At 43.3% G+C, this 26,264-nt stretch overlaps 1 protein-coding gene across 1 annotated transcript in view; it reads right to left on the bottom strand.

The window, feature by feature from the left end:
- FANK1 (fibronectin type III and ankyrin repeat domains 1) overlaps nt 1-22,258 on the bottom strand; it is a 34,145-nt gene extending 11,887 nt beyond the window's left edge. The window contains exons 1-4 of the mRNA XM_065407601.1: nt 22,236-22,258; nt 15,244-15,411; nt 10,456-10,580; nt 396-477 (exon numbers count right to left, since the gene is read on the bottom strand). Of these exons, the coding sequence (XP_065263673.1) occupies nt 396-477; nt 10,456-10,580; nt 15,244-15,411; nt 22,236-22,258 (398 nt within the window). The remainder of the gene's footprint in view (nt 1-395; nt 478-10,455; nt 10,581-15,243; nt 15,412-22,235) is intronic.
- Between the last annotated feature and the right edge of the window lie 4,006 nt (nt 22,259-26,264).

Genomic DNA, 26,264 nt, shown 5'->3' with positions numbered 1-26,264 from the left:
CTGCTGCGGGGAGCCCCAGGCCCTTTAAATCACAGCTGGAGCCCTGCCGCCACTACCCCGATATAACGGGGTTTCATCTATAATGCGGTAGGGATTTTTGGCTCCCGAGGACCGCGTTATATCGGGGGAGAGGTGTATTTGGATCCCATCTATTTCTTATATACACTTTTTAAGGAAGAGTGATCAAAACCAAATGGCATATTCCATTTGTAAAATGATATAACACAGAAAGCAAATTTGTAATTTGTCACTTTATCATAAAATGTGCAGTCTAATTTTTAGGACATGGGAAAACTAACTCATTGAAACAAAACACAATAGCATCATGCAGTTTACATGATTTCATGTCCACTGTAACACTTTATAGATATTTTATAATCTGAATATTTTCTCACCCTCCCTGAAGAATTTTAAGAACTGCCTCTACATCATTCATACTGACAGCTCGATGAAGTTGCTCTCCGCTCATCGGCTCTCCTGTAGAAAACAAAATAGGAAAGTATTTGCAAAACAGTTCAGAAATTCATTCTAGTGGTGTTGCCAAGTATTGAAATGCTGCAAATAAATGATTAGCTTTCATATTTTTCAGTACCACTTTTGGATATTTTCTAGATTACTAAATTAAACAAAAGAATCTGTATCACTGTTACATAGCTGTTTTTATTTAAGAGGTGACTCTTGAAGTGTGGTTATACTCACTGGCATCATTCTCACAATACAGTATGCTCATTACTAATCTGTCTTTTTTCATTACCATTTTTAAAAATCAATTATTTTAGTGGAAGACTAATCCCTTTATATACTTCTGTATTGGAGGTGAACCTATATCTGGGAACTATCATGTTAGAGATTAAACTACTCTACTGCTCAGTCAACATAGTACAATCCCTTGAATGCTGTGGTGATTGGGAGAGATCTGGCTTCCAGTTCTCTCTTAATTCTTTCTTGAAGGGCAAAACTGCTGTGTCCGACCATGACTCCCTCCTGTCTAGGGTTTGGACCATGATCAGCCTACCTTTATTCAAAGATATCTTCCTACAGCCCATTTGTCAAAATAAAATAAGAACCAAACACCACCCAGAACTAGAGTAACAGCTGTTCTAGATATCTTCTCTCATAACAAAAGCCAGTTGTAAAATGGTATTTCCTAAACAAATCAAATGTATTGTTCCTCGTGCCCATAAATGTGCCCAGTTTCAATGGGCCATCTCTAAAACACACTAGTTCCTGTGGTAATTGGTAAAGACCAGATTTCTAATCCATATGCCACACTTTTTGTGTTACTCTAATGATGAACATGGGCATTAATGAACCAAAAAAATAACAACCTTCTTTTGAATGCGGAATGATCCCTTTCCTATTTACAGAGAACACAGCTGTAGTTGTAGTTGTTGCTACCTAACCAGGTCATATGAAAGAAAACGAGAAGAACACAGCAAATAGATTTGATTGCTCAGACTCTAGGTCCAGCACAAAGTGTTGCAGGTCTCTCCCATGAAAATTAACTAACCTTTGAAATGTCTGGTTGCACTCTGAAAAAGTAAGGGCAAGGATGAAAAAGGGCATTGCATGTAAAGCCTGTGTTGTGGAAGTAAACTTCAAAAAGTGGAAGATTTTGATTTGATTATTGGATAGGCACCTGATGACAGCATGCCAACTGAGTCAAATCCTGTTGCAAAACAAACAACTAGTGGTTAGCCACATTTCAGTTTAAAAAGCTTCAGACTGCATATTTTCTAGAACCTGTATGGCTCTGCATTTTAGGAAACTACATGTTGTTAAAATGCAGTACTGACTCAAAGCAAGATTAAAATCATTCTAATTAGAGAGTGTGGAAGTATTTAAAGAAAGAAAATGTGGAGGGTTAGTGTGAAGATACTGCAGTTGTCATCCTTTCAGATTTTACAAGATAGCTACAGAGTTGATGACTTAACTTGCTTGTACAAGACATTTGTTAACAGTTTTCAATTGCCAGAATATGCTTATTTTATTTGCCTGAGAACCGGCTTCAATAAAAATTATAGAATTTGGCATATTACTTTAAATCTTAATTCTGCAATGTTTATAGTGTTTGAAGTTCTTATTAGCTAGGTAGCCCAAGGGTGGTATTTTTTAGGGCAGTGCATCTATATTTGAAAAGTTCCACAAGTCATTCAACAAGACTCCAAAGTCAGCCATTGCATCAGGAAGACCAAACAAAAGCAAAGAGATTGGAGTGATGCTGTTGTAGCTGCTAAAACAGTTTACCATGAAAGAAAAGGAGCCAAGTAAACAAGAGAGAATAAGAAAAAATTAGAAAGAAAATGGAGAAATTAAAAGAAGATAAAGATAAAGTAGGGTTACCATACGTCCGGTTTTTCCCGGACATGTCCGGCTTTTTGGTAATCAAACCCCCGTCCGGGGGGAATTACCAAAAAGCCGAACATGTCCGGGAAAATACCGGCCGGGCACTTCCCCTCCCGCGGCTGCTCTGCTCCTCCCCTGACTCTTCGGCTCTGTTTAAGAGCCGAGCTGCCCGAGCCCTCCGGCTTCGGGCAGCCCCCTTGCCTCCGGACCCCAGCCGCCGGCCAGGCACTTCCCCTCCCGGGCTCCAGCTGCTCTGCTCCAGCGGCGCAGGGTCTGGAGGCAAGGGGGCTGCCTGAAGCCGGAGCGCTCGGGCAGCTCGGCTCTTAAACAGAGCTGAAGAGTCAGGGGAGGAGCACAACAGCCGGAGCCCGGGAGGGGAAGTGCCCGGCCGGGGGCGCAGGGTCCGGAGGCATGGGGGCTGCCCGAAGCCCGAGCACTACCGGCTTCACGGTTTGCCAGGCAGCCTCCAGACCCTGCGCCCCCGGCTGGGCGCTTCCCCTCCCGGGCTCCAGCTGCGCTGGGGAAGCGCCGGCTGGGGGTGCAGGGTCTGGGGGCTGCCCGGCAAACTGTGAAGCCGGTAGCGCTCGGGCAGCCCTTTTCGCGTGGCTGGGAGGGAGGAGGGGGAGTTAGGGCGGGGACTTTGGGGAAGGGGCGGGGAAGGGGCGGAGTTGGGGCGGGGCCGGGGGTGGGAAAGGGGTGGGGCCAGGGCCCCGTGGAGTGTCCTCTTTTTTTATTTTTTGAGTATGGTAACCCTTGATAAAGATAAAGGAGAAAAGACATAACAGCATTTTGGTGAGTCAGATTTAATTCACATATCTTACTTCCTACATTTCACTTTACTTCTTTAGAAGACGCTTCACAGTTCTATTAGGGATAGAGTGTGCTATTTAGTCACAACCCTGCATTATGGGTAGTGAAGAGACATACCACTCCTGTAGAGGGGCGAGAGTGGATAAAAATCAATGATTTAAAAAAAAAACAGATTTTTTTTTATTTAAATCAGATTTTTTTGATAAAATGCTTTTTGAGGAAAATTAAAACTATCTTTACATAGGGGTTTTAAGATACATTATAGCTCAAAGATATCATTATGGAATAGGGATTATAAATTCTAATTCTATAGTATGAGACAATATATTCATGTAATGTTTAAGAAAAGTTTTGTAAATGAGTTCAAATAGTTCATGGATTAGGGACCCAATCTTATGGGGTTCCAGAGGCTTCCGTATAGATTATTTAGGTTAATCTTTCTATCTACCCAATGGGACTCAGTGCTAAGTCTAGAAGATACCATCAGAGATGCTTAATTTTGCACTTCTCAAACTGTGGATTTGTGTCTCCAGAGATAACATGCTTGTTAACAGCAAAAATGTTTTTAAATAAAAATAATATATAGAGGTGAGAAATAACAGACCTCAACTCTATTGTCCCTCTGCAAATTTGTGTACACAGAGTCAATCCCTTACCTCTCTTTAAAAGTGCAAAGTTTCAAAAAGTTCAATGAATAGAAGATTGTTGGGGGGTGGAATAGATCTGGACAAGGAGAAGAAGTCTGGAGATAAATGTGAGAGGATAGGGACAGGCAGTAGAAACAGAAGTGAAACTGTTTGAGCAGCAAATTCCAGAAGTCTTGAGGTCTTTCTGAGTGTAGTCTTCATTGATTTGAGATCTACCATAGCATTCTCTCACTAGAAGGGAAAACGTATAATGGCAGCAGGTCATAAAAGAGACCCAGTTTGGGGGTCATCTATCTCTGAGTTGTGAAGAATATGTATTAAGGTTATAATAACCAACAAGAATGCACTTTTATGTAGAAATCCATATGTAGAAATTTTATGATTAAACTGAGTCTTCCTGACTAGTGATTTAAATCATGAAATTTTATTTAAATCAAATCCACCATGAGAGGAGCATTGTGAGGAAAAAATTTCCCTGGTATACTTCAGATTCCCTCTCTTGGGTTCTTGGTTGGCTGCCTGAATCTCCTATTTTTCAGGCAGCTTCTTGGGAGGCCATGCAAATGAGCCTGAAATCAGCTCAGAGGCTCTGTGCTCTTCACTCATCTCTCCCTGCATACCGATTGAGCAGATGTTGAACTACTGCTCAGCAACACAAATAAAGGCAGCTTTGCAGATGGTGGCCAGCAAAAGGAGCAGCAGGCTGCAACCCAGACCAGGGAGTCAGGTAGGAAACCTTAGCAGTCTGTCCCTTTCCAGCATATAACCAACCCACAGGGAAGAAAAACAAACAGTGCCTTAGGTCCCTCTAGCATTCAGGGGGAAAAAGTACTTCAGCCGGGGGAGAGAAGGGCAAAAAGGCAGGGGGGAGGGGAGGAAACAAGCATACTCAAGAGTGGAAGGGGAAGCCTTAGAAAGGGAGAAACCTGGGAAAAGCCCAAGGGAGAAATCAAACAGAAGATGGATAGGAAACCTCAAGAAGAAGACAGAGAAAGAGATGGGGGAACACCTAACTCAAGGGAAAGGGGAAGGTAGGGGGAACCAGAAAAAAGAAGGGCTGGAGGAATACTTAGGGCGGGGTAGGGGATATGGAAGACAGATACAGGAGGAGAGACTGGGGAAAACCTCAAGGGAACTGATGGATTACTTGGAAGAGGAGGATTGATAGGAGTTGATGGCTTGGGGGGAAAATGATGGGGTTGACAGTGAAGGGGAATATTACACAAATGAGATACTGCACCATCCTCAAATATGCAAATTTGGGCAAGATATAATTCGCATAAAAGCTCCAGATTTCCAGACCTTCCAAGCCTTAAGAAAGGAAACGAAGGTTGTGACATTGCAGTCTATATGATTTTATAAAAATATGCTAATGAGTGAATATAATGTAACTGGAATATGCTTCATGCAAAAGGTCTCTTGTAAGGTATCATTACAAAGCTTATAATCTACTGAGTGTGATCATCCTATTTGTATAAATGTACCACTCTTGTATCTGAAACTAGAAATATGAAATATAACTCTGAGGGCCTATTGTAATTATGCAAAGTGTGGGCCATTAATGGTGGTTTGGAATCTTGATGACTCCCATTAACCAGGACAATTGTCTGCAGATGGCTGTGTTTACCTGTAAGTCTTCCTGTATACGTGTGTGCTGGCAAGTGGGCAATGAAGTCTTGCAGTGACATGTGATCATGTCACCTGAACTGGAATCCATCTTTAACCTGGTGTCTTTCCATTGAGAAGGAAGGGGTGGGAACCTAGAGAGGGACAAAGGATTCCCGCCTTATGCAAAAGATATATAAAGGGGTGGAACAGAACAAAAGGAGTGGAGCCATCATGAAGAATCCCCTAATTACCACCTGAGCTGGAACAAGAGCTTTACCAGGGGAAAGAATTGTGCTCAGGCCTGAAAGGTGTCCAGTCTGAGGAAAAAACTTACTGAAGCATCTCTGAGGGTGAGATTATCTGTATTCAGTTTGATTAGACATAGATTTGCGCGTTTTATTTCATTTTGCTTGGTGACTTACTTTGTTCTGTCTGTTACTACTTGGAACCACTTAAATCCTACTTTCTGTATTTAATAAAATCACTTTTTACTTATTAATTGACCCAGAGTATGTATTAATACCTGGGGGAGCAAACAGCCGTGCATATCTCTCTATCAGTGTTATAGAGGGCAAACAATTTATGAGTTTACCCTGCATAAGCTTTATACAGGGTAAAACAGATTTATTTGGATTTAGACCCCATTGGGAGTTGGGCATCTGAGTGTTAAAAGACAGAAACACTTCTGTTAGCTGCTTTCAGGTAAACCTGCAGCTTTGGGGCAAAAGGGAAACAAAAGTAGAATTATGGGGAATTATATACTAGTCAGCCTAACTTCAATATCTGGAAAAATACTGGAACAAATTACTAAACAATCAGTTTGAACAAGCACCTACAGTAGGGTAATAAGTAATAGCCAATACGGAATTGTCAAGAACAAGTCATGCCAAACCAGACTAATTTTCTTCTTTGACATGGTAACGGCTCTAGGGAATGCGGGGGAAGCTGCAGACTTGATATACCTTGATTTTAGTAAGGCTTTTTACACAGTCCCACATGACATTCACATAAGCAAACTAGGGAAATGTGGTCTTGATGAAAGGGGGGGTGCACTACTGGTTGAAAGACCATATCAAAGAGCAGGAATCAGTGGTTCACTGTCAAACTGGAAGGATGTATCTAGAGTGGTTCCACAGGTGTCTGTCCTGGGTTCAGTACTATCCATTACTTTCATTAATGACTTGGAAAATGGAGTGGCGAGTACGCTTATAAAATCTGCAGATGACACCAAACTGAGAGGGATTGCTAGTGCTTGGAGGACAGGATTCAAAATAACCTCAACAAACTAGAGAACTGAAATCATCTAAATGAAATTCAATGAAAATAATGCAAAGTACTACAGTTAGAAAGAAAAAAAATCAAATGCACAACTACAAAATGGGGAATAACTGACTAAGGACGGCATTGACTTGCATCTGAAGAAGTGAGGTTCTTACCCACGAAAGCTTATGCTCCCAATACTTCTGTTAGTCTTAAAGGTGCCACAGGACCCTCTGTTGCTTTTGACTAAGGACTGAAAAGGATCCGGGGGTTACAGTGGATCACAAATTGAATATGATTCAACGAAGTGATGCAGTTACAAAAAGGACTAACATCACTCTGGAGTGTATGGACAAGAGTTTCATATGTAAGATATGAGAGAGATAACTGTCCTGTTGTAATCTGCACTGGGGAGGCCTCACATGGAGGACAGTGTCCAGTTCTGGATGCCACACTTTATGAAAGATATGGACAAATTGGAGAAAGTTCAGAGGAAAACAAAAAAAACGACAAAAATTTAGAAAACCTAACCTATGAGGAAAGATTAAAAAGAACTGGACATGTTTAGTACTGAGAAAGGAAGATTGAGGAGGGAACTGATAATAGTCTTCAAATATGTTAAGGGCTGTTAGAAGAGGACCATGATCAATTGTTCTTGTCCACTGAAGGTAGAACAAGAAGTGATCAGTTTAATCTGTAGCAAGAGAAATTTATGTTAAATGTTACGAAAAACTACCTAACTATACAGATAATTAAAGACTGAAATAGACTTCCTAGAGAGGTTGTGGAATCCCTGTCATTGAAGGTTTTTAAGAACAGGCTAGACAAACACCTTTCAGGGATGATCTAGGTATATTTGTCCCTGCCTCAGCACAGTGGGGCTGGACTATACGACAGTGGGGCTGGACTATACGACTTCTGACGGTCCCTTCCAGACCTGCATTTATCTGACACTATAGTTAACCACAGAACAAAGATAAACGGTCATGAATTTTTAAAATGGTATGCTTTAGTAGCAGGTAATTTCTCCCTGAATTTCAAGACGAGAGCACCAGTTACCCATTAGTGTGTACACCAACAATACAATGAGAGTTATTTAGTCTACAAACAACATATATCACAAACATTTTCAGGACATTCTACTTCAATTAAAAATAATATAAAGTTTCTAAATTGCATATTAAAAATGAAGTCTATTAAATACAGATATAATATATAATAATTTCAACCAGAAAATAATCAAATAGTGGGAACATTCAAATATGTTTTAATCCATGATTTGGAATGAGTGTTTGCAGGGGTACAGAATTCTTATGCCCTTTTCCCACTTAGATTTCCTGAAAAATATGAAAGTTGTTAATTATGTATATTAATGTCTAATACAACAAAGATATAAATATAAATCTAATTATTTACAGTCTTGCATAACTGGCATAAATGACCAGAGAATCAACTACCATTAATGTTGTCTACCTGGATTCATCATTGCAAATTTCCTGTCCACACTACTGAAACATACATATTTTAAAATAATCTTCAAAACTCTAAATTCTTCCTTGGCATTGCCACTGCAAAACCTCCCTGTCAAGGTTACATATCCACATGGCAGGGCATCTAGTTCCCAAGGTAACCACAGTGTGAATCTGCAGGGGCAATTTATTTGGAAAAGAACAGTTATCTGGTTGTGTAGGGGGTCAATGTAAGAGTCAGAGGAAATAAAAGTGAGATGTATGAATTTTTTAGTGCTGTTCCAAAATTTAATATAAATATTTTTAAAAATTAACATTTCATATGGTGAATTTAAGCATGCATGCCTGTGCTTTCATATGAGAGTTCTGTCCACTCACAATAAAACATAATAATTAGAAAAGCACAATAAATCTGCACAGGTGAAAGTCATACATTTCTCTTTTGAAATGAATCCTTCATGTATTATAAATGAGTCATTTTGTTACAGATGTGCAAGCAGTCATACTATAATGTGGTGATAACACCTTTATTTATGGAATTTAAGGCTCCATTGAAAGCAGTGAATAAATGATGAGCTCATTGGTGAAGACATTCACCAATTAACAAGCAGCAGCTGTTTGTCTCTCTTTTTTTAGGGCCCAATTGATTAAAATTGCATGCCTCATTTAAGCAGTATTTTCTTATACTTTTCCTGGAGGAAAAAAAAGGCAGAACACCCTTTTTTCAAATAGAGTAGTTGCTTTTCTGATTTATTAAACCACTATCCAACTGAATGCAAATTAGAAACCTAGAGTCATAGTCTGTTTTCATGTGCATAATATAATGTTCACAGACTATTTTACAAATGGGTTAATGGAAAATATTTACATGCAACTGCAACAGTTAAAAGAAAATAGTCTATATGGCAAGTTATTCAGGTTTAAGCCATATTTGCTTCACTATTTAATAAAATTGTTTATATTCATAGGAATTGCCATATCACAATGAAGAGTGAAGGTGCCAAAAGTGCAGACATTGTGTCACATTTACCACAGAACTGCAAAATTAGGCAATGCTGGTCCATTGGCGGTCCCAGAGTACTGCAGTAAATTTACCACATGAAGATTACACGACCGTGACTGCTACACAATGAGATGCGGGTGTATGATCAGTCTATAAGTACCTACATGGGGAACAGAATGTTGATAGAGGGCTCTTTAATCTAGCAGACAAACAGGCATAACAAGATCCAATGGCAATCATGCAGGTTACAGACAAAAGCCTGAAAACGTGACTCAAATGTGACTTAAAGACTAAGAACCCAACATTTATTATTTTTAATATCTTATGATTAAGCCAATTTCATGATTTTGGGGGCCGGACTGATGATTGTTGAACAATTGAGGCTGGTAATACTGCATCTCCCTTTGCTTTTCTATGTTCAAGAATCACATCTTGCAGTTGGTCTCTCCTGCTGAGCAGTAAATTGTACCTCTTCAGCTTTAACTTTTAGAATGACAGCAGAAACACAACTTGTTCAGAGCACACAATACACAGATATGATTCCTGGACACACACAACAATAAAGAAAACTAACATTCTCAATAAAAAAAAAATTCTAAGTAAATTATATGAAATTGAATAGGCCAGAAAACATGAAAAATGTGTTATTAGGAATATTTTTATTCACAAGGGATATATATTCCACCACTTATGGCCCTGTCTCTGTCACTCATAAATTCGGAAGACATCTTTCACTGATTAAAGTATTTCTGATTCTTTCCCTTGTGCTATTCCCCAATGAGACAATCCAAATCAGAGAGTCCCATGTCCCACTCTCTCTGACACAGAGACATTCTCTAGCCTTTCTTGAAACCTGTGGCTGACAGACTCAGATATATTTTCTGTTCTTCCTCTTTAAGGGACAGACCTTTATTTCAGTTTGAGAATAAACCTGCTTTTGAATTCAAGTGAAGTGAGTAAAAAAAGAAACCACAGTAGCATTTGATGGAACTAGTAACACTCCTGGCCTATTTTCTACTCCAACACTTGGGGTCTGAATAACATGAAGAGGAAATTGAAATAGCACACTATATTTTGTAAAATTAAACTACTATTTTAGAAAATACAGAACTAAACAGCTTGTAGGTGACTGAGAACCCATAATACTCTTAGAATAAGTAATAAATTTATGTTTACAAAATATACATTTCAATTTTTGTGAATTCCAAATTACAGTTTTCAATTCAACAGCTATTTTATATCAATTTTTTTTTAAATAGTAAGGAATTTTGTAATTTTTGTCACCTTATAATAAATTAAAGTCTGTACTTACTTGTAGTGGATACTGAGACAGCTGGACTATAAGCACACTCCCCTGTAGGACTAGTGATCTTTAGTCGAAATCTGTAGGTCGTTCTTGGCTGAAGACCTTCTATGACATGTTGTCTAGCATAGCCCCTAAAAAATCTCTTATATAATAATTCATATAGTATTTTTCAAACATTTTGGCAAACAACATTTAAGCATAATGTCCTGATGCATAACTGCTCAAGCACAAATGTACATACAATTTTAAACCACTGCTCCCACGCTGATCTATCTACAGGATCTAGACCTTACAGCTGTGTCTACATTGGGAAAGTTTTTGCAGTATAAGCTAAGTTGTGAATTTAAACCAATAAAGTTATACTGATATAAATCCAGTGAGGACACACTTATTCCAGGATAAGAATGACTTTTTTCAGTTTATTTTATGTCACTTGGGAAAGGATTTAAGCTAACCTGAAAAAAAACACTCTTATCCTAGACTAAAAGCATCCACATAGGAGATGACTATACAGTAACTCCTCACTTAACGTCCTCCCGCTTAACGTTGTTTCGAAGTTACGTCGCTACTCCATTAGGGAACATGCTCGTTTAAAGTTGTGCAATGCTCCCTTATAACGTCGTTTGGCTGACTTTACAAGGGAGCATTGCACAAGTTCCTCTTCTCCGCCTCCTCCCCCTCCCTTTCTCCCTCCCTCCCAGGGCTTCCCCCCTTAGGACTTTCTGGGAGGCAGGAAGGAAGGGAGCGAGCGAGCGGGGAAGCTGCACACCCCCCCCCCCCCGGGCAGGCAGGGCTACCCAGAATGCAGAGGCTTTAGGGGCTGCAGGGCCCTGGGCTAAGGGGGCCCCGGGCCTACAGCTCTAAAGCCCCTTTCGAAATGCGGCCCTTCGAGCACGGACCGGAGGACTCAGGAGGAGCAGGGGCAGCGGCGCAGCCAGTGGCCGGAGAGAAGCGGCGCTTTCCCCTTCAAAGCCGGCCAGAGAGACTAGGGTTACCATCCGTCCAGGTTTCCCCGGACATGTCCGGCTTTTTCAGCTTTAAATGGCCGTCCGGGGGGGGGGATTTCTAATAAAGTAGAAATGTCCGGGATTTCCCCCTTCCCCTCATGCAGAGTGCGGCGCGGCTGATTGGACGGCTGGGCCTGATTGAAAGCCGCTCGCAGCCACTGGGGCCTCTAGCAGCCAGAGTCCCTCCACCTCCCCTGCTCCCTCCTCTCCCGCAGAGCAGCGTCACAGTGTTTGGCTGCACGTGGAGCTCGCAGCTCTCCCTCGGCCTGGGGGGGGGGGCAGGCAAGGGACAGGGAACGGGGGGGGGGGTTAGATTGGTCGGGGGTTCTGGGGGGGCTGTCAGGAGAAGGGGGTGTAGAGAGCGGTTGGGGCAGGCAAGGGACAGGGAACGGGGGGGGTTAGATTGGTCGGGGGTTCTGGGGGGGGCTGTCAGGAGAAGGGGGTGTAGAGAGCGGTTAGGGCAGGCAAGGGACAGGGAACGGGGGGGTTAGGTTGGTCGGGGGTTCTGGGGGGGGCTGTCGGGAGAAGGGGGTGTAGAGAGCGGTTGGGGCAGGCAAGGGACAGGGAACGGGGGGGTTAGATTGGTCGGGGGTTCTGGGGGGGGCTGTCGGGAGAAGGGGGTGTAGAGAGCGGTTAGGGCAGGCAAGGGACAGGGAACGGGGGGGTTAGGTTGGTCGGGGGTTCTGTGGGGGGGCTGTCGGGAGAAGGGGGTGTAGAGAGCGGTTGGGGCAAGCAAGGGACAGGGAACGGGGGGGTTAGATTGGTCGGGGGTTCTGGGGGGGGCTGTCGGGAGAAGGGGGTGTAGAGAGCAGTTGGGGCAGTCAGGGGACAGGGAGCAGAGAGACTTAGATAGGGGGTGGGCTCCTGCGGGCAGTTAGGGTGGGGGGGGGTCTCAGGAGAGGGCAGTCAGGGGACAGGTAGGGGGATTCTGAGGGGGCGGGAAGTGGGAGGGGGTGGGGCTGGGGCAGGGCTAGGGAGGCACCCCGAGTCCTCTTTTTTGATTGTTGAAATATGGTAACCCTAAGAGAGACGCTGCAGGCCAGGGCCCTGGGGCCCCCTTAGCCCAGGGCCCTGCAGCCCCTAAAGCCCCTGCGTTCAGGGTAGCCCTGCCTGCCCGGGGGGGGGGGCAGCTCCCAGAATCGCGACCATGGAGGCGGTGCCGTGCTGCGCAGAGCCACCTGCACACTCCCTGCACCAAACAGGAGCTGCCCCAGGTAAGTCCTCTGCACCTCCTATCTGCCCCAGCCCTGAGCCTCCTCCCACACCTCCACCCTGAGCGCCCTCCCGCACCCTAACTCCCTCCCAGACCCAGCACCCCCAGTCCTGAGCCCCAGGAGGAGAATGGAGAAAAAAATGAAAAATGGGGGGGCGGGGGAGATAAGAGAGAATGCTCCCCCCATGGGGGGGGGCAAAAATGAAGCTGAGCACAGGGCCCCACTAACTCTAAATCTGCCACTGGTGGGAGGGAGAGGAGCGGAGAAGCGCCGCGTCTCCGCTCCTCCCCCTCCCTCCCAGAAAGTCCTAAGTGCTGCCAAACAGCTGTTTGGCAGCAGGGAAGCGTTGGGAGGAAGGGGGAGGAGCGGGGACGCAGCATGTTCTGGGGAGGAGATGGAGTGGGGGTAGGAAGAGGCGGGCCTGGAGTGGAGCGGGGACGGGAAGAGGCAGGCCTGGAGCATCCCCCGGCAAAGTCAGCACCTGTTCTTCTGGGGGGAAGCTGCTGCTGCGCAAGGTGCTTCCTAGCGCCCTTGCCTGCCTCATTGTCTGCAGCGGGCTGTGCCTGTGTGGGGTAAGCCAGGGGCACCTCCCCACCACAGTAGAGTACAGTGCTGTACAGTATATAATGCCTTTTGTCTGCCCCCCAAAAAATTCCTTGGAACCTAACCCCCCGCATTTATATTAAATCTTATGGGAAAACTGGATTCATTTAACATCGTTTCACTTAAAGTTGCATTTTTCAGGAACATAACTACAACGTTAAATGAGGAGTTACTGTACCTATATAACTATATCAATATAACTGGTAAAACTCTCTCATGTTGACAAAAGCCTAATTTATACACCCATTTAAGGTTAAGTGAGCATGTAAATTAGATATTTTCAGATGCAAACTGCCCATTAGAAGCATAAACAGCCATTTGCCTATACAAATACCTAATCTGTGCATGCAGTTGCTGCAAGTATATCTGAAAATTAGGCACAGATCTGAGCGCATCTTTATAAACCAGGTGCTGAATATATAGTTTTGTTGTCATTTATAGCTTAAATACATTTTGCAGCAGTAATACCCCAATGGGGAAAAAACAGGTGTCTAATAAGTTTATTTTACATAACAAATACAAAGTGAAAGGGTTAATTAATTATTTACAAGAATTCTATAGAGTTTGCCCTTTGACACCTACTGCATCCAAGATGCAAAATTTCTTCTTCTAAAAATACTATATTTATCAGATTTTTTTCCCCAAAACCCAGCATCTTAAAAACATTTTAATTTTAAAATATATGAAATGTGAAAGAAACTGCTTTGGCGAAGCATGAAAGGTCAGTATTAATACAGTCTAATTCTGCCACCTAGTGACAAATCTTACACTGTAAGGTTTTCTAAATATTGGGAACCATATTATGCGTTACTGAAGAATCTGGAGTCAGTGCAGCATGCCATACAACAGTGCAATGCAAAAGGCTCAAGTTAAGAAGTGACTAGTCTTAAGAAGTTTGATCTCCTGGGGCTTTAGGGGAAGGCAGGTTGTACTGTGAAGAACAGCATACAACATCAATCCATGGACTGCTTTACAAACAAGCTGCTCATTTTACAGATTTTATGTTGGTGTCTGTTTATATACAGACATGAGCAAAAGGGAAGGGAAGGAGCAGATCCTACAGCCTCTGCCCTCTAACCCTAACATCCCTAATCACTCTTAGCATCATCTTAGCTCCTTACTCCTACAGAGGCAAGTTCTGCACTTTGCTAACTAATCATTATTCAAGTTAGGCACAATGTGGAAGGGAAATAAAGGGACTCAGTGCTCATTTTGTGGGAGTAGGATATGAAGCCACTTTGGGGTGGGGGGTGACTAGTGCCCCTCTCTCCCACATTTTGCCTATACAGACCATAACCCATGGAAAGAAAAGAGAGGTCATCCCTAATAATATTAAATATATTCTCATGGGAACTGGCCATCTTCTCCCAGATGATTGTACCACTTTGGAGCTGTCAGCCAGCAGGTTGCATAGTAGGTTTAGTTTTCTTTTCAGCTATCTGTCAGCCAAGCAGAATCCACACCTCACACACTCACTATGTGAAATTCTGGCCCCAGTGAAGCCAATGGGAGTTTTGCCATTAACTTCATGGGGGGCCAGGATTTCAACCATTGTCTCTCAACATCACCTAACATACTGACAGCCATATATAGCAGTTAAGGGGACAGTCACTAACTGTGACCAAGGGAATTGAATGGAAATTAACAGCCATGTAGGTGTTACTCAGTTGCTTCAGGTATGCACCCCTCATGATCAAGCAAGGTGGAGCAGAGTAACAACATATTCTTTTTTTTTTACAACAATTATAGGTAATACATGGTATTACCTCAAAAATTGTGTTTATATTAAGTAATTTATTTCAAAAGAAATTAGATTTTAAAAATTGAATGAAAAATGTAATAGTTTTCAGAACATAACAAAAACAACATTGCCACCATAATAAATATTTAGCATTTCTTCATCACTTTTCATCTTCAAAATGCTTTGCAAGCCATAACTTAAGATAAAACTTCATTAACATTGCACCTACGTATAAATGGTACCATAGGTATGTAATCTGGGGTCCTCTTCTTCAATTGACATCTTTAGCCATTGCTCTTGAGGTCCTTTTCTTTGTGCTGTATTTTCCAAATCCCAAGAGAGTTGAATGCTGTGGTGGGTCACCTCACCTACAACTGGAGGATGTGGTTTTGGGATAGTATGTTTTCCTAAAAAATATTTCAAAATGTTATTTCTATAACATAGAATGTAAAAAGATCTTCATATGTGTGAAACTGCATTTTAGGTGTTCATTGATTAGTTTTGTTATTCCTATTTTGATTAAGATCTTGCATTTTTCAAATATTTTTGACGTATATCGGATTTATCCAAGAGTACACACTCATGTATAGAGAAGAACACTCTTAAATTTTGCATCCCTTTATCTTGCAAGTAAGATCATATTTTAACTCACTACTTGACAGGGAAGTAATACATAATTATTGTGCAAAGATTACTTAAAAAACATAATGCTGAGTTGGTGCAGTGGATATATATGTAGTTTGAAGTGTGTACTGAATGTGTTTTAAGTACACTACAATTTGTACATAAAAAGAAACTCAAGCCTGAGACATCCAAGATGCCACAAGCTTTGGAACCCATTTTAGGAAGCCTATAAATGTTACAGTTTATCAATAGTGAAGTGTCCCAAGTCACAAAACAAAAAAGTCTAGGCTAAGATTTCAGAAGTTACATACAGTTAGTTAACATTATGCTCATTTAAACTAATCAGTGAAAGTCCCCTTATTATATAATTTGTTTCTATTCCATTTTAAACATCCTTCACATATATAGTCTAAGGAACACATACTGACTATTTCACATTGTTTATTAAATGTTCAAGGGATGATGTCTCTCATGCTATCTGCAGTGGCTCACAACTGTGACTGCCTATCTCAAGGCAGACTGTCAGAAAACAGGGTAGACACCCCAAGCTGGTGGTATTTCATCAAACCGGTAACAAATGTGAACTCCTGGGTCACTATACCAGTCTTACCATGGAGTCACAGACTCTCCAGTCTATCTTGCCAAGCAAACTGAACTTTGTGATAAAAGTTTACATAAACCGAAAATCACATCACATCAGGTTGCTCCCAGTCTCAAGAGACCAATCACTTACCCTCGATCTTACACAAAAGACAACACAAGTAGCCAATTCTACAGTAAACTAAATGAAGGTTTATTAGCTAAGAAAAGGAAGTGAGAGTTATTGAGAGGTTAAAGCATGTAAAATATATATAAAGGTGAGTCACAGTTTGTAATTCCAAATGGTGGCAGTGATGTAATAAACTGCCGGTCTCCCAAAAAATATTTCAGGGCTACCCAGAATAATTTTGGGAATCTCTGTCTTCTCGTTCAGTTTCTCTGACCTGTTAGAATACAAACAGTCCAGAGATGCAGGATTTTTCCTCGAATCCATATTTTAATTTTCTTCTGACAGAAAGCAAGCTGACAGTGTCTCTACCCACATGGGCTTTTCATTTGATGACAGTGAGTGAGGAAAGCACTTTGAGTCTGACCTTCAGTCATGGCACACCATGGCCACTTGCTTTGAAATTAGCCTTTTTTCTGTTAAAGTTCTTCATTTGCATTTCATAAGGCTTCTTTCTTGTCTGATTTATTCAGTTACAGGGATATTTACAATGTCGATGTTTGCTATTACACTATAACATGACACACAAGTAAAATAATACATGTAAGATCCATTAGTTTTCATGTAGTTTAAACACCAAATACACTCTTATAAATTTAACAATTACTTTGCTCTATACTAATACACAAGTGAATTGACCTGAATACTCTCTGGCATGACCTGATCTGCTAGCATCACAATGTCAATCATCTCTTCAGCACTATGAGTAAGCAACTGCTGAATAAACCAATACCATTTTGTTCTCAAGTTTTGAGTTTTTCAATTGTGTAAAGAGAGACTAGCTGCAGGGGAGGCGGGGGAAGAGGTGGAGGCCTGAGACTATCTTAGTTCTGGTCTACACTGGGGTGGGGGGAGGAAATCGATCTAAGTTACGCAACTTCAGCTACGTAAATAACATAGCTGAAGTTGTCGTACTTAAATCTAATCACTGCGGTGTCTTCACTGTGGTGAGTTGACTGCTGATGCTCCCCCTAGACTCTGCCTGTGCCTCTCAGCCTGGTGGAGTACAGTTGTTGACGGGAGAGCGCTCGGGGGTCGATTTATCGTGTCTAGATAAATCGACCCCCGCTGGATCGACCGCTGCCCGCCGATCTGGCAGATAGTATAGACATACCCTCAGTCATACATCTCAACCTGGCCCAACTGTAGGAAGCAATGTATAGCAAAGAACCAAAGGTACACAAACATTATTTATGCAGGAAACTTAAAAATTATGTGGGATTCATTCCTTTAGTGTAAATGAATTTATCACCTGTTTCATAATTATTTGGTTTTGATGTAGATAATTTTCAAAAATAAAGATGAGGGGACACTAAATTTGTGCAGATATTAGGTGACCCTGGATCTAAAATGAGTGACATCCCTTGAAATGAGGGACATCTGAGAGGTAAGGACCTGGTACCTGAGACTAAAAATACAATTAAAACTGGTTCAAGTCCTTGCCTCTGACCACCAGCAGTCACTGCTCCAGCGCTGCTAAGCAACCAGAGAATTCCAAGTATACTTTCATTGCCCTCCTCATTGCTTTCCATAAGCTGGAGGCAGCTACAAACAGCAGCAGCTTCAGCTAGCCTCCACATTAACGATGCTGTAATCCTATCACGTATTCCACAATGTGGAGAACGACAATGAGATTCCTCAGGGAAATGGGAGAAAAGAGGGAACTGATAAAACCCCGTGTAGAGGCGGAAAGAGGACAACAGGACTCAGAGAGGGGAGGAGGGCGAGAAACGGGGAGAGAAGATGAACCTTATACTGGGGACAGGCAAAAATAAAAGGGTACCCAGCAAAGGTGGCAGAGGGAGAGTGGAAAGAGGGAAACACTATACTGAGGGATAATTTGGGAGAGGGAGGAGGGGATTAGTGCCCCCATAAAGTTGCCAAAATGAGGGAGCAAAGTTATTGCCTGCCCCAATCACACTAGATAGGATAGCAGGTTGCTAGATTTCCCCCCCCCCCAGTGAGTTACGGCCTAAACGGGGAAAGGTGATTTTGTGGGAGAAGATCACAAAATATTAGGGAGAATCTATGGATTCAGATTCACATTTTGGAATGTTTACTTTATCTTAGAACTTTTGAAGTTCTCCTATCAATAGTTTTGCATGTGTTATATGAATGGCAAAGTCTGTAGCGCCAGCAGTGCACCACTGTGATGAAACAACATATACTGAGACAATATCAACAGTCTACATACATTGAGTGTAAGATATAGTGGATTTCTGGCTTGGTAGGAGAGCAACTCTTTAAGAAAACTTTATTAGTTTTGAAGTTTTAAATGACAAAATATTTTTATTTTTAAAACCCTCACCAGAATATGCACTTGACCCCTCTAGTAGCTTAGGGCCCAGCTATATGGAAATTGTTCCTAGCAAAAATATTAATATGCTAGCGATTATAAATGTGCAATGAACTCAACTTTTGCATGAGGTTTTCTTAGAATATTTTCTATAATACCATTATGAACAGACAAATAGTTTCTCCAAAATTAAGACTGCAAGCAGGATTTCATTACAATAAGGTGATTTTCATGTGCATTACTCTTAAAATTCAAGTCTCTGTTATGTAGGGTAAGTCCCAGGGTGTAACAGTTTTTTCCACTAAATCTGAAGGAAATTTGGAGACAAACTTTCGGAGTTAAACAGCTATCTTACTAAAGGCAATCAAATTTTAATATTTGGTGGACAAGTTGTACACTTAATTGTACGTTGTTATTATTACTCCTGAGGGCACTCTGTGCCAAAAAATTAAAAATTCTGTGCACAATATTTTAAAATTCTGCAAGTTTTATTTGTCAGTAAATAAATGCAGAGGCTCCAGCATGGCAGTGGGGAGCACAGGCCACTAACTGCTCGAAAGTGAGAGATCACCCTGCAGCCTCCACACCCCCCACCTTGGGGATACAGACTCAGTGGTGAGGCTGCACCCGACCCTGACACAGCGCAAGGTCTGGGCCTGCCCCAGAAACATCCTGGGGCCCTGCCCCTCTGCACCAGGTGTGGGACAGGCAGACTCAACCAGGCAGGATCCAAGTGTGGAGGGGCTCAGTGTGGGGAGATCTAGGTGTGGGACAATCTGGGTGCAGGCAGCTTAGTGTGGGGGGATCTGGATGCACAGAGGCTTGTTGGGGGGGGGGTCCAGGGGCAATGGGACTCTGCTGGGACTTCCAGGTGAAAGCGATTGGGGCTCAGCAGAGGGGTCTGGGTGTGAGGGAGTGGGGTTTGGTGGGGTGGAGGTCTGGATGCAACTAATTGAAGGTCAGTGGCATGGGGGTCTGGATGTGGGGCATCAGGGTGGTGCGGGGGGTGGGATTTGTCAGGGTGGAAGTTTGAGTGCAGGGAGTTCAGTGGGGGTGGTCTGGAGGCAGGGGGTCTGGCTGCAGGGGGCTCCAGATGCAGAGGTTCAATGGGGTAGGGTTCAGATATGGAGGGCTAGGGGGGTTCTGGGTGAACCGGGTGAGGCTTGGCGGGGGTGTCTGGGTATGGGAGGTCCAGATGCATGGGGGTTTGGCAGATGGGGGAGCAGTTCCCTGTACAGTGACCCCTCCCCCCACAGCTGAGGAGCGATGGGGGCAGGAAGCAGGGGAGGATGCTGAGCTTCCTGCAGCTGGGGGAGGATTCTGGTGGTGGGTCTGATACAGCCTCAGCACACTCGTTGCAGGAAAAGTGGAAGTCCCATCCTCTCCTGCCTCCAGCCCAGCCAGGACTAGCAGCTAATCCCAGCTCAGGGTAGAAGCCACTGGCTGGGGTGTCCCCAGCCCTGCAGTGATTTACCGCTCCGCAGGTGCTCCAGGTGCCTGAAATGATGTATCTGCATAACTAGGTAGTGGTGCGTGACTGCTCTTGCCGATTCCCTTTGCTTCCCTGTCAGAAAGTCAAAGGAAGCAAAGAAATCTGCGGGGGACATGAATTCCCAAGAGTGAATTATTGTGCATATAATACTTTATTTATAAAATAAAATGGAAAAAATTCTCACTCTTAACCATTAATAAATGTACATCACAGAAGTCAATAGCAAACAGTTTACAAAAAGCATACACATCAATGATGTTCTCAGTGTCAAAACTCTTGTAGAAAATTATGTGTGAGGTTTTTTGAGAAAGAAAAGAGACAGTTACTTACCTGTACTGTAACAGTTGTTCTTTAAGATGTGAGTGCACACAAGTATTCCACTCAGGTGTGTGTGCTCCCAGCACACCAAAGTCAGAGAATTTTGCCAAGCAATAACCATACTGGCAGTGCATGTGCCAATATCTTGGCTATATAACGGTGGGGCTGCCCCACCTCCCCACTCAGTTCCTTTGCACCGAAATCCCCAGCTGGAGACTCTAATGCAAAGGGACAGAGGATGGATCATGGAATATATGTCTGTACCCACATCTTGAAGAACAACAGTTACAATAGAGGTAAAAACAACGAGGAGTCCTTGTGGCACCTTAGAGACTAACAAATTTATTTGAGCATAAGCTTTTGTGAGCTATAACCCACTTCATTAGATGCATGGAGTGGAAAATACAGTAGGCAGGTATAAATACATAGCACATGAAAAGATGGGAGTTGCCTTACTGAGTACGGGGTCAGTGTTAACGAGGCCAATTCAATCATGGTAGATGTGACCCATTCTCAACAGTTGACAAGAAGGTGTGAGTATCAACAGAGGGGAAATTATTTTTTGTAGTGACCCAGCCACTCCCAGTCTTTATTCAGGCCTAATTTGATGGTGTCAAATTTGCAAATTAATTCCAGTTCTGCAGTTTCTCTTTGAAGTCTGTTTTTGAAGTTTTTTTGTTGAAGAATTGCCACTTTTAACTCTGTTATTGAGTTTCCAGGGAGATTGAAGTGCTCCCCTACTGGTTTTTGAATGTTACAATTCTTGATGTCTGATTCATGTCCATGTATTCGTTTGCGTAGAGACTGTCCGGTGGTATACACACCATACAATAGAAACACTAACCCAGGAACCAATCCCTGCAACAAACCACGTTGCCAACTCTGTCTGCATATGTATTCAAGGGACACCATCAAAGGACTAACCACATCAGCCACACCATCAGGGGCTCATTCACCTGCACATCTACCAAATGGGATATATGCCATCATGTGCCAGCAATGCCCCTCTGCCATGTACATTGGCCAAACCGGACAGTCTCTAAGCAAACAAATAAATGGACACAAAAACAGACTTCAATGAGAAACTGCAGAACTGGAATGTTTATTAAATGTTTATTACAGCCAAGGCCATGAGCCCAGATGAAGCATCTACTATAACCAGGGCTGACTATAAGGATGTCTTGAGCGCTAAATGGCCTTCCATAACAAAGGCCACAACTTCCTCTCTAGGGAATTCTGGCAACTTGTTCACAAATTCGGATGTGGCATCCAGTTCACAAAATCCTATTTCAATAACAGAGCTTGCTGGCTTGCAATGCACATCTGCAAGGAGGAAATCAAGTAGACCTTTCTTCCCATTAAATCTAGCCTTTTGAACTCCTTTTCTTTAGGTGCAGATTTATATCTTCTCTGTCTTGCTCGCTCATTTGCCACTGTCACAACCAGGGAATTTGGAGTTGGATGAGAGAAAAAAAAAAGATTCAAAATCCTGCACTGGCACATAGTACACTTTGTTGTGGGCTTTAACAAAGCTGGGGTATTCCATAGAGATTTAGCAAGTTCTAGTATTGCTTCATTTATAGGGAAGCAACTTCCCCAGGAGCCAATAGCTGGAGGATATCCACCAATTTATGGATCTTCTCCTGAAGAAACTCAGCCTGAATACCTCAGGCTGATACCATGTTCCAGAACAAATAATGATACGATCTGAAGTCTTTTGGTAATGGAGACAAGGACTTGGGTTTCATTGTGTCATCTGGTGAGGAGGAGGAAGATGTAGCTGGTATCAGTGGAATCCTCAGGAATGACTTCTGACTGCCCTAAAGGTTCAGGATGCCCTATCGCAGAGAGCCACCTCTGCCAACAGCTGAAGTCTGGTGGCTCCTGGGGGGTGGGGGTCACTGGAGATATAGGTGATCTCATCCTAGAGTGAGCAGACAACTAGGATTTTGCCAAATAAAGGACTTCCCCAGGGATTCCATGGAGGCCACTGTGCATAAGGATACTGCACTGACAGCCAGAAAGAACTAGGTCAGGTTCCCATGTCTCTTCTGTGGGAAAAGTACTGATCCCGGTACCAACTATGATTCCTGCTATGTCTCGATGACCTTCAAGTTCAAGAGCAAGATGGGGAAAGGGTGGGAGATGCTTCTGAGCTCAACTGTGAGGATCCCTCCAAATAGTTTGATGGTGGCAGTGGGGCTGCTCCTAACACCCCGTTTGAGTGGACCACATCAAACACCCAACATTATCCATGGCCCAACGTCGCAGGGCCATCACTTCTTAGGGAACAGTCGATGGTTCCTTTCCCCAAGGAGTGGTCCCCTGATCCACATTCCTTCTCAGCTAACCCAATTCATGAGATGCTTCTCACTTTACTCAGGGATAGTTATGGAGCTTAAAAGCTCAACAGACTCAATACATGTGATGATTCCATGATCAACGTTAGTCTGTGCTGAGCTTTGAAGCACCGTGTGGACAAGAGCAATTGGGAGGAAGCTGGAAAGAAGGCCTGTAGCAGGTGGGAATGACAGAAGAACAGACACCCTTCAGCTCATGAAAGTTAGCAGGTATGAGGGAAGAAATGAAATAGAATCCGTTTTAAGAGATTCTTATATAATCTCTCTGCTACCATAAATTCTTGGGTCAAAATTAGGACACTATTGCAAAATACAGTAACTCCTCACTTAACGTTGTAGTTATGTTCCTGAAAAATGCGACTTTATGCGAAACGATGTTAAGCGAATCCAATTTCCCCATAAGAATTAATATAAATGGGGGGGGGGTTAGGTTCCAGGGAAATTTTTTTCCACCAGACAAAAGACATTATATACATATACAATATACATTTTAAACAATTTTAAACAAAGTTTAATATTGTACACGGCAATGAATGATTGTGAAGCTTGGTTGAGGAGGTGGAGTAAGAGGATGGAATATTTCCCAGGGAATGCCTTGCTGCTAAATGATGAACTAGCACTCGGCTAAGCCCTCAAGGATTAATACACTGTTAATGTAGCCTCACACTCTACAAGGCAGCATGGACTGAGGCAGGAGAGAGGAAACACAATAGATGCAGGGCAGTAGCTGCAAACACTTCCCTGGAAAAACTGAACATGATGATGAGTCCACGCTAGCCAGCAGGAGCGCGCCACTCTCTCTTTCTGACAGCAAATGCACGGCTGCACAGATGCTGACTTTCCAAAGTGCTGGGGGGTGCATGCATGAGTGAGAGAGAGAGAGAGACGTGCATTGCCCCTTTAAGTACACCAATCCCACTCAAGTATGTTGCCCTTTTAAGCAGACCAGCCAGTTCAGACAGGAAGCAATAGCTTCCAGCAAGCTCCCTCCTTTCTGTCGCTGAGCCCTGTCCCCCTCCTCTGCTTTGTGGAGAGGGGGTTCCGAGCGGGGGGGCAGGAGCAGGGGGACATCCTGAGATCAGCACCCCTCTTCCCTCCTCCCCCAGCAAGCAGGAAGCTCCCAGGAGCAGCTCCAAGGCAGAGGGAAGGGCAGGAGCAGCATGGCAATGCGGGGAGGGCCACCTGAACTGCTGCTGGGCAGCTGCCGAGCCACATACCTTACAGGGAATTTAGGAGGGCTGATGGGAGGGGGGCTGCCGGCCCCCCTTCCCCCAGTTCTAATCTCCACAAGGAGGGGCTGCTCTTCCAGAGAATCCTGCAAGCAATGGACAAAGCAGGCAGCTGCCAAACGACGTTATAAGGGAGCATTGCGCAACTTTAAACGAGCTTGTTCCCTAATAGATCAGCAACGTAACAACATTAACCAGGACAACATTAAGTGAGGAGTTACTGTACTTTTTTCATCATTCCTTTTTATACTCTGTGGAGGATTTTACTCCATTCCTAAAAAGATTCCTCTTCCACATTTCTCACTCACGGGTCAGTGTCATGACCACTTCCCTTGGCTAAACAGGGGTAGCCCTCGGGCCACTGCCAAGTTTTATATATATCTTCCCCCCCTCTCCCCGGGAAACTGGAGGACATTCTGGACATCCAACCTTGGTCTCTCCTGAGACAAAACTTGTTAACTACACAACCATAGAATATCAGGTTTGGAAGGGACCTCAGGAAGTCATCTAGTCCAACCCCCTGCTCAGAGCAGGACCAATCTCCAACTAAATCATCCCAGCCAGGGCTTTGTCACGCCTGACCTTAAAAACCTCTAAGGAAGGAGATTCCACCACCTCCCTAGGGAACCCATTCCAGTGCTTCACCACCCTCCTAGTGAAAAAGTTTTTCCTAATATCCAACCTAAACCTCCCCCACTGCAACTTGAGACCATTACTCCTTGTTCTGTCATCTGCTACCACTGAGAACAGTATAGATCCATCCTCTTTGGAACCCCCTTTCAGGTAGTTGAAAGCAGCTATCAAATCCCCCCTCATTCTTCTCTTCTGCAGACTAAATAAGCCCAGTTCCCTCAGCCTCTCCTCATAAATCATGTGCTCCAGCCCACTGATCATTTTCGTTGCCCTCCGGTGGACTCTTTCCAATTTTTCCACATCCTTCTTGTAGTGTGGGGCCCAAAACTGGACAAAGTACTCCAGATGAGTCCTCACCAATGCCGAATAGAGGGGAAGGATCACATCCCTCGATCTGCTGGCAATGCTACTACTTATATAGTCCAAAATGCTGTTAGCCTTCTTGGCAACAAAAGCACACTGTTGACTCATATCCAGCTTCTCGTCCACTGTAACCCCTAGGTCCTTTTCTGCAGAACTGCTGCCTAGCCATTCGGTCCCTAGTCTGTAGCAGTGCATGGGATTCCTCCGTCCTAAGTGCAGGACTCTGCACTTGTCCTTGTTGAACCTCATCAGATTTCTTTTGGCCCAATCCTCTAATTTGCCTAGGTCCCTCTGTATCCTATCCCTACCCTCCAGCATATCTACCACTCCTCCCAGTTTAGTGTCATCTGCAAACTTGCTGAGGGTGCAATCCACGCCATCCTCCAGATCATTAATGAAGATATTGAACAAAACCGGCCCCAGGACCGACCCTTGGGGCACTCCGCTTATCGGCTGCCAACTAGACATGGAGCCATTGATCACTACCTGTTGAGCCCGATGATCTAGCCAGCTTTCTCTCCACCTTATAGTCCATTCATCCAGCCCATACTTCTTTAACTTGCTGGCAAGAATACTGTGGGAGACCGTATCAAAAACTTTACTAAAGTCAAGGAATAACACGTCCACTGCTTTCCCCTCATCCACAGAGCCAGTTATCTCATCATAGAAGGCAATTAGGTTAGTCGGGCATGACTTGCCCTTGGTGAATCCATGTTGTCTGTTCCTAATCACTTTCCTCTCCTCAAAGTGCTTCAAAATTGATTCCTTGAGGACCTGCTCCATGATTTTTCCAGGGACTGAGGTGAGGCTGACTGGCCTGGAATTTCCTGGATCCTCCTCCTTCCATTTTTTAAAGATGGGCACTACATTAGCCTTTTTCCAGTCAACCGCCACATTTCTTTCTGTTCTTCTAATAAAATTTATTATAGCACTAAGGTTGATATTTTTACACAGTCTCTGCACAGCAGCTGTAACTCTACAACTATGGTAAAGTGTGAATAATCTGCTTTCATTTTCTCCTGGTGTTGTCACCAATTAATTGGTACAGAGTAAAAATCCAAGCCCAAAACAAAAAAATTAACTCCAAAAAGGAGTGTAAGATAAGAACTATAAAGGATGGATAAGCAAACACTCAGAGACCGGAGGCAATATATTACGAGACTGACATC

This window comes from Emys orbicularis, chromosome 7, assembly GCF_028017835.1.
Source record: "Emys orbicularis isolate rEmyOrb1 chromosome 7, rEmyOrb1.hap1, whole genome shotgun sequence".
Classification (NCBI taxonomy): domain Eukaryota; kingdom Metazoa; phylum Chordata; order Testudines; family Emydidae; genus Emys; species Emys orbicularis.
This window is presented reverse-complemented; position numbering and strand designations above follow the sequence as displayed.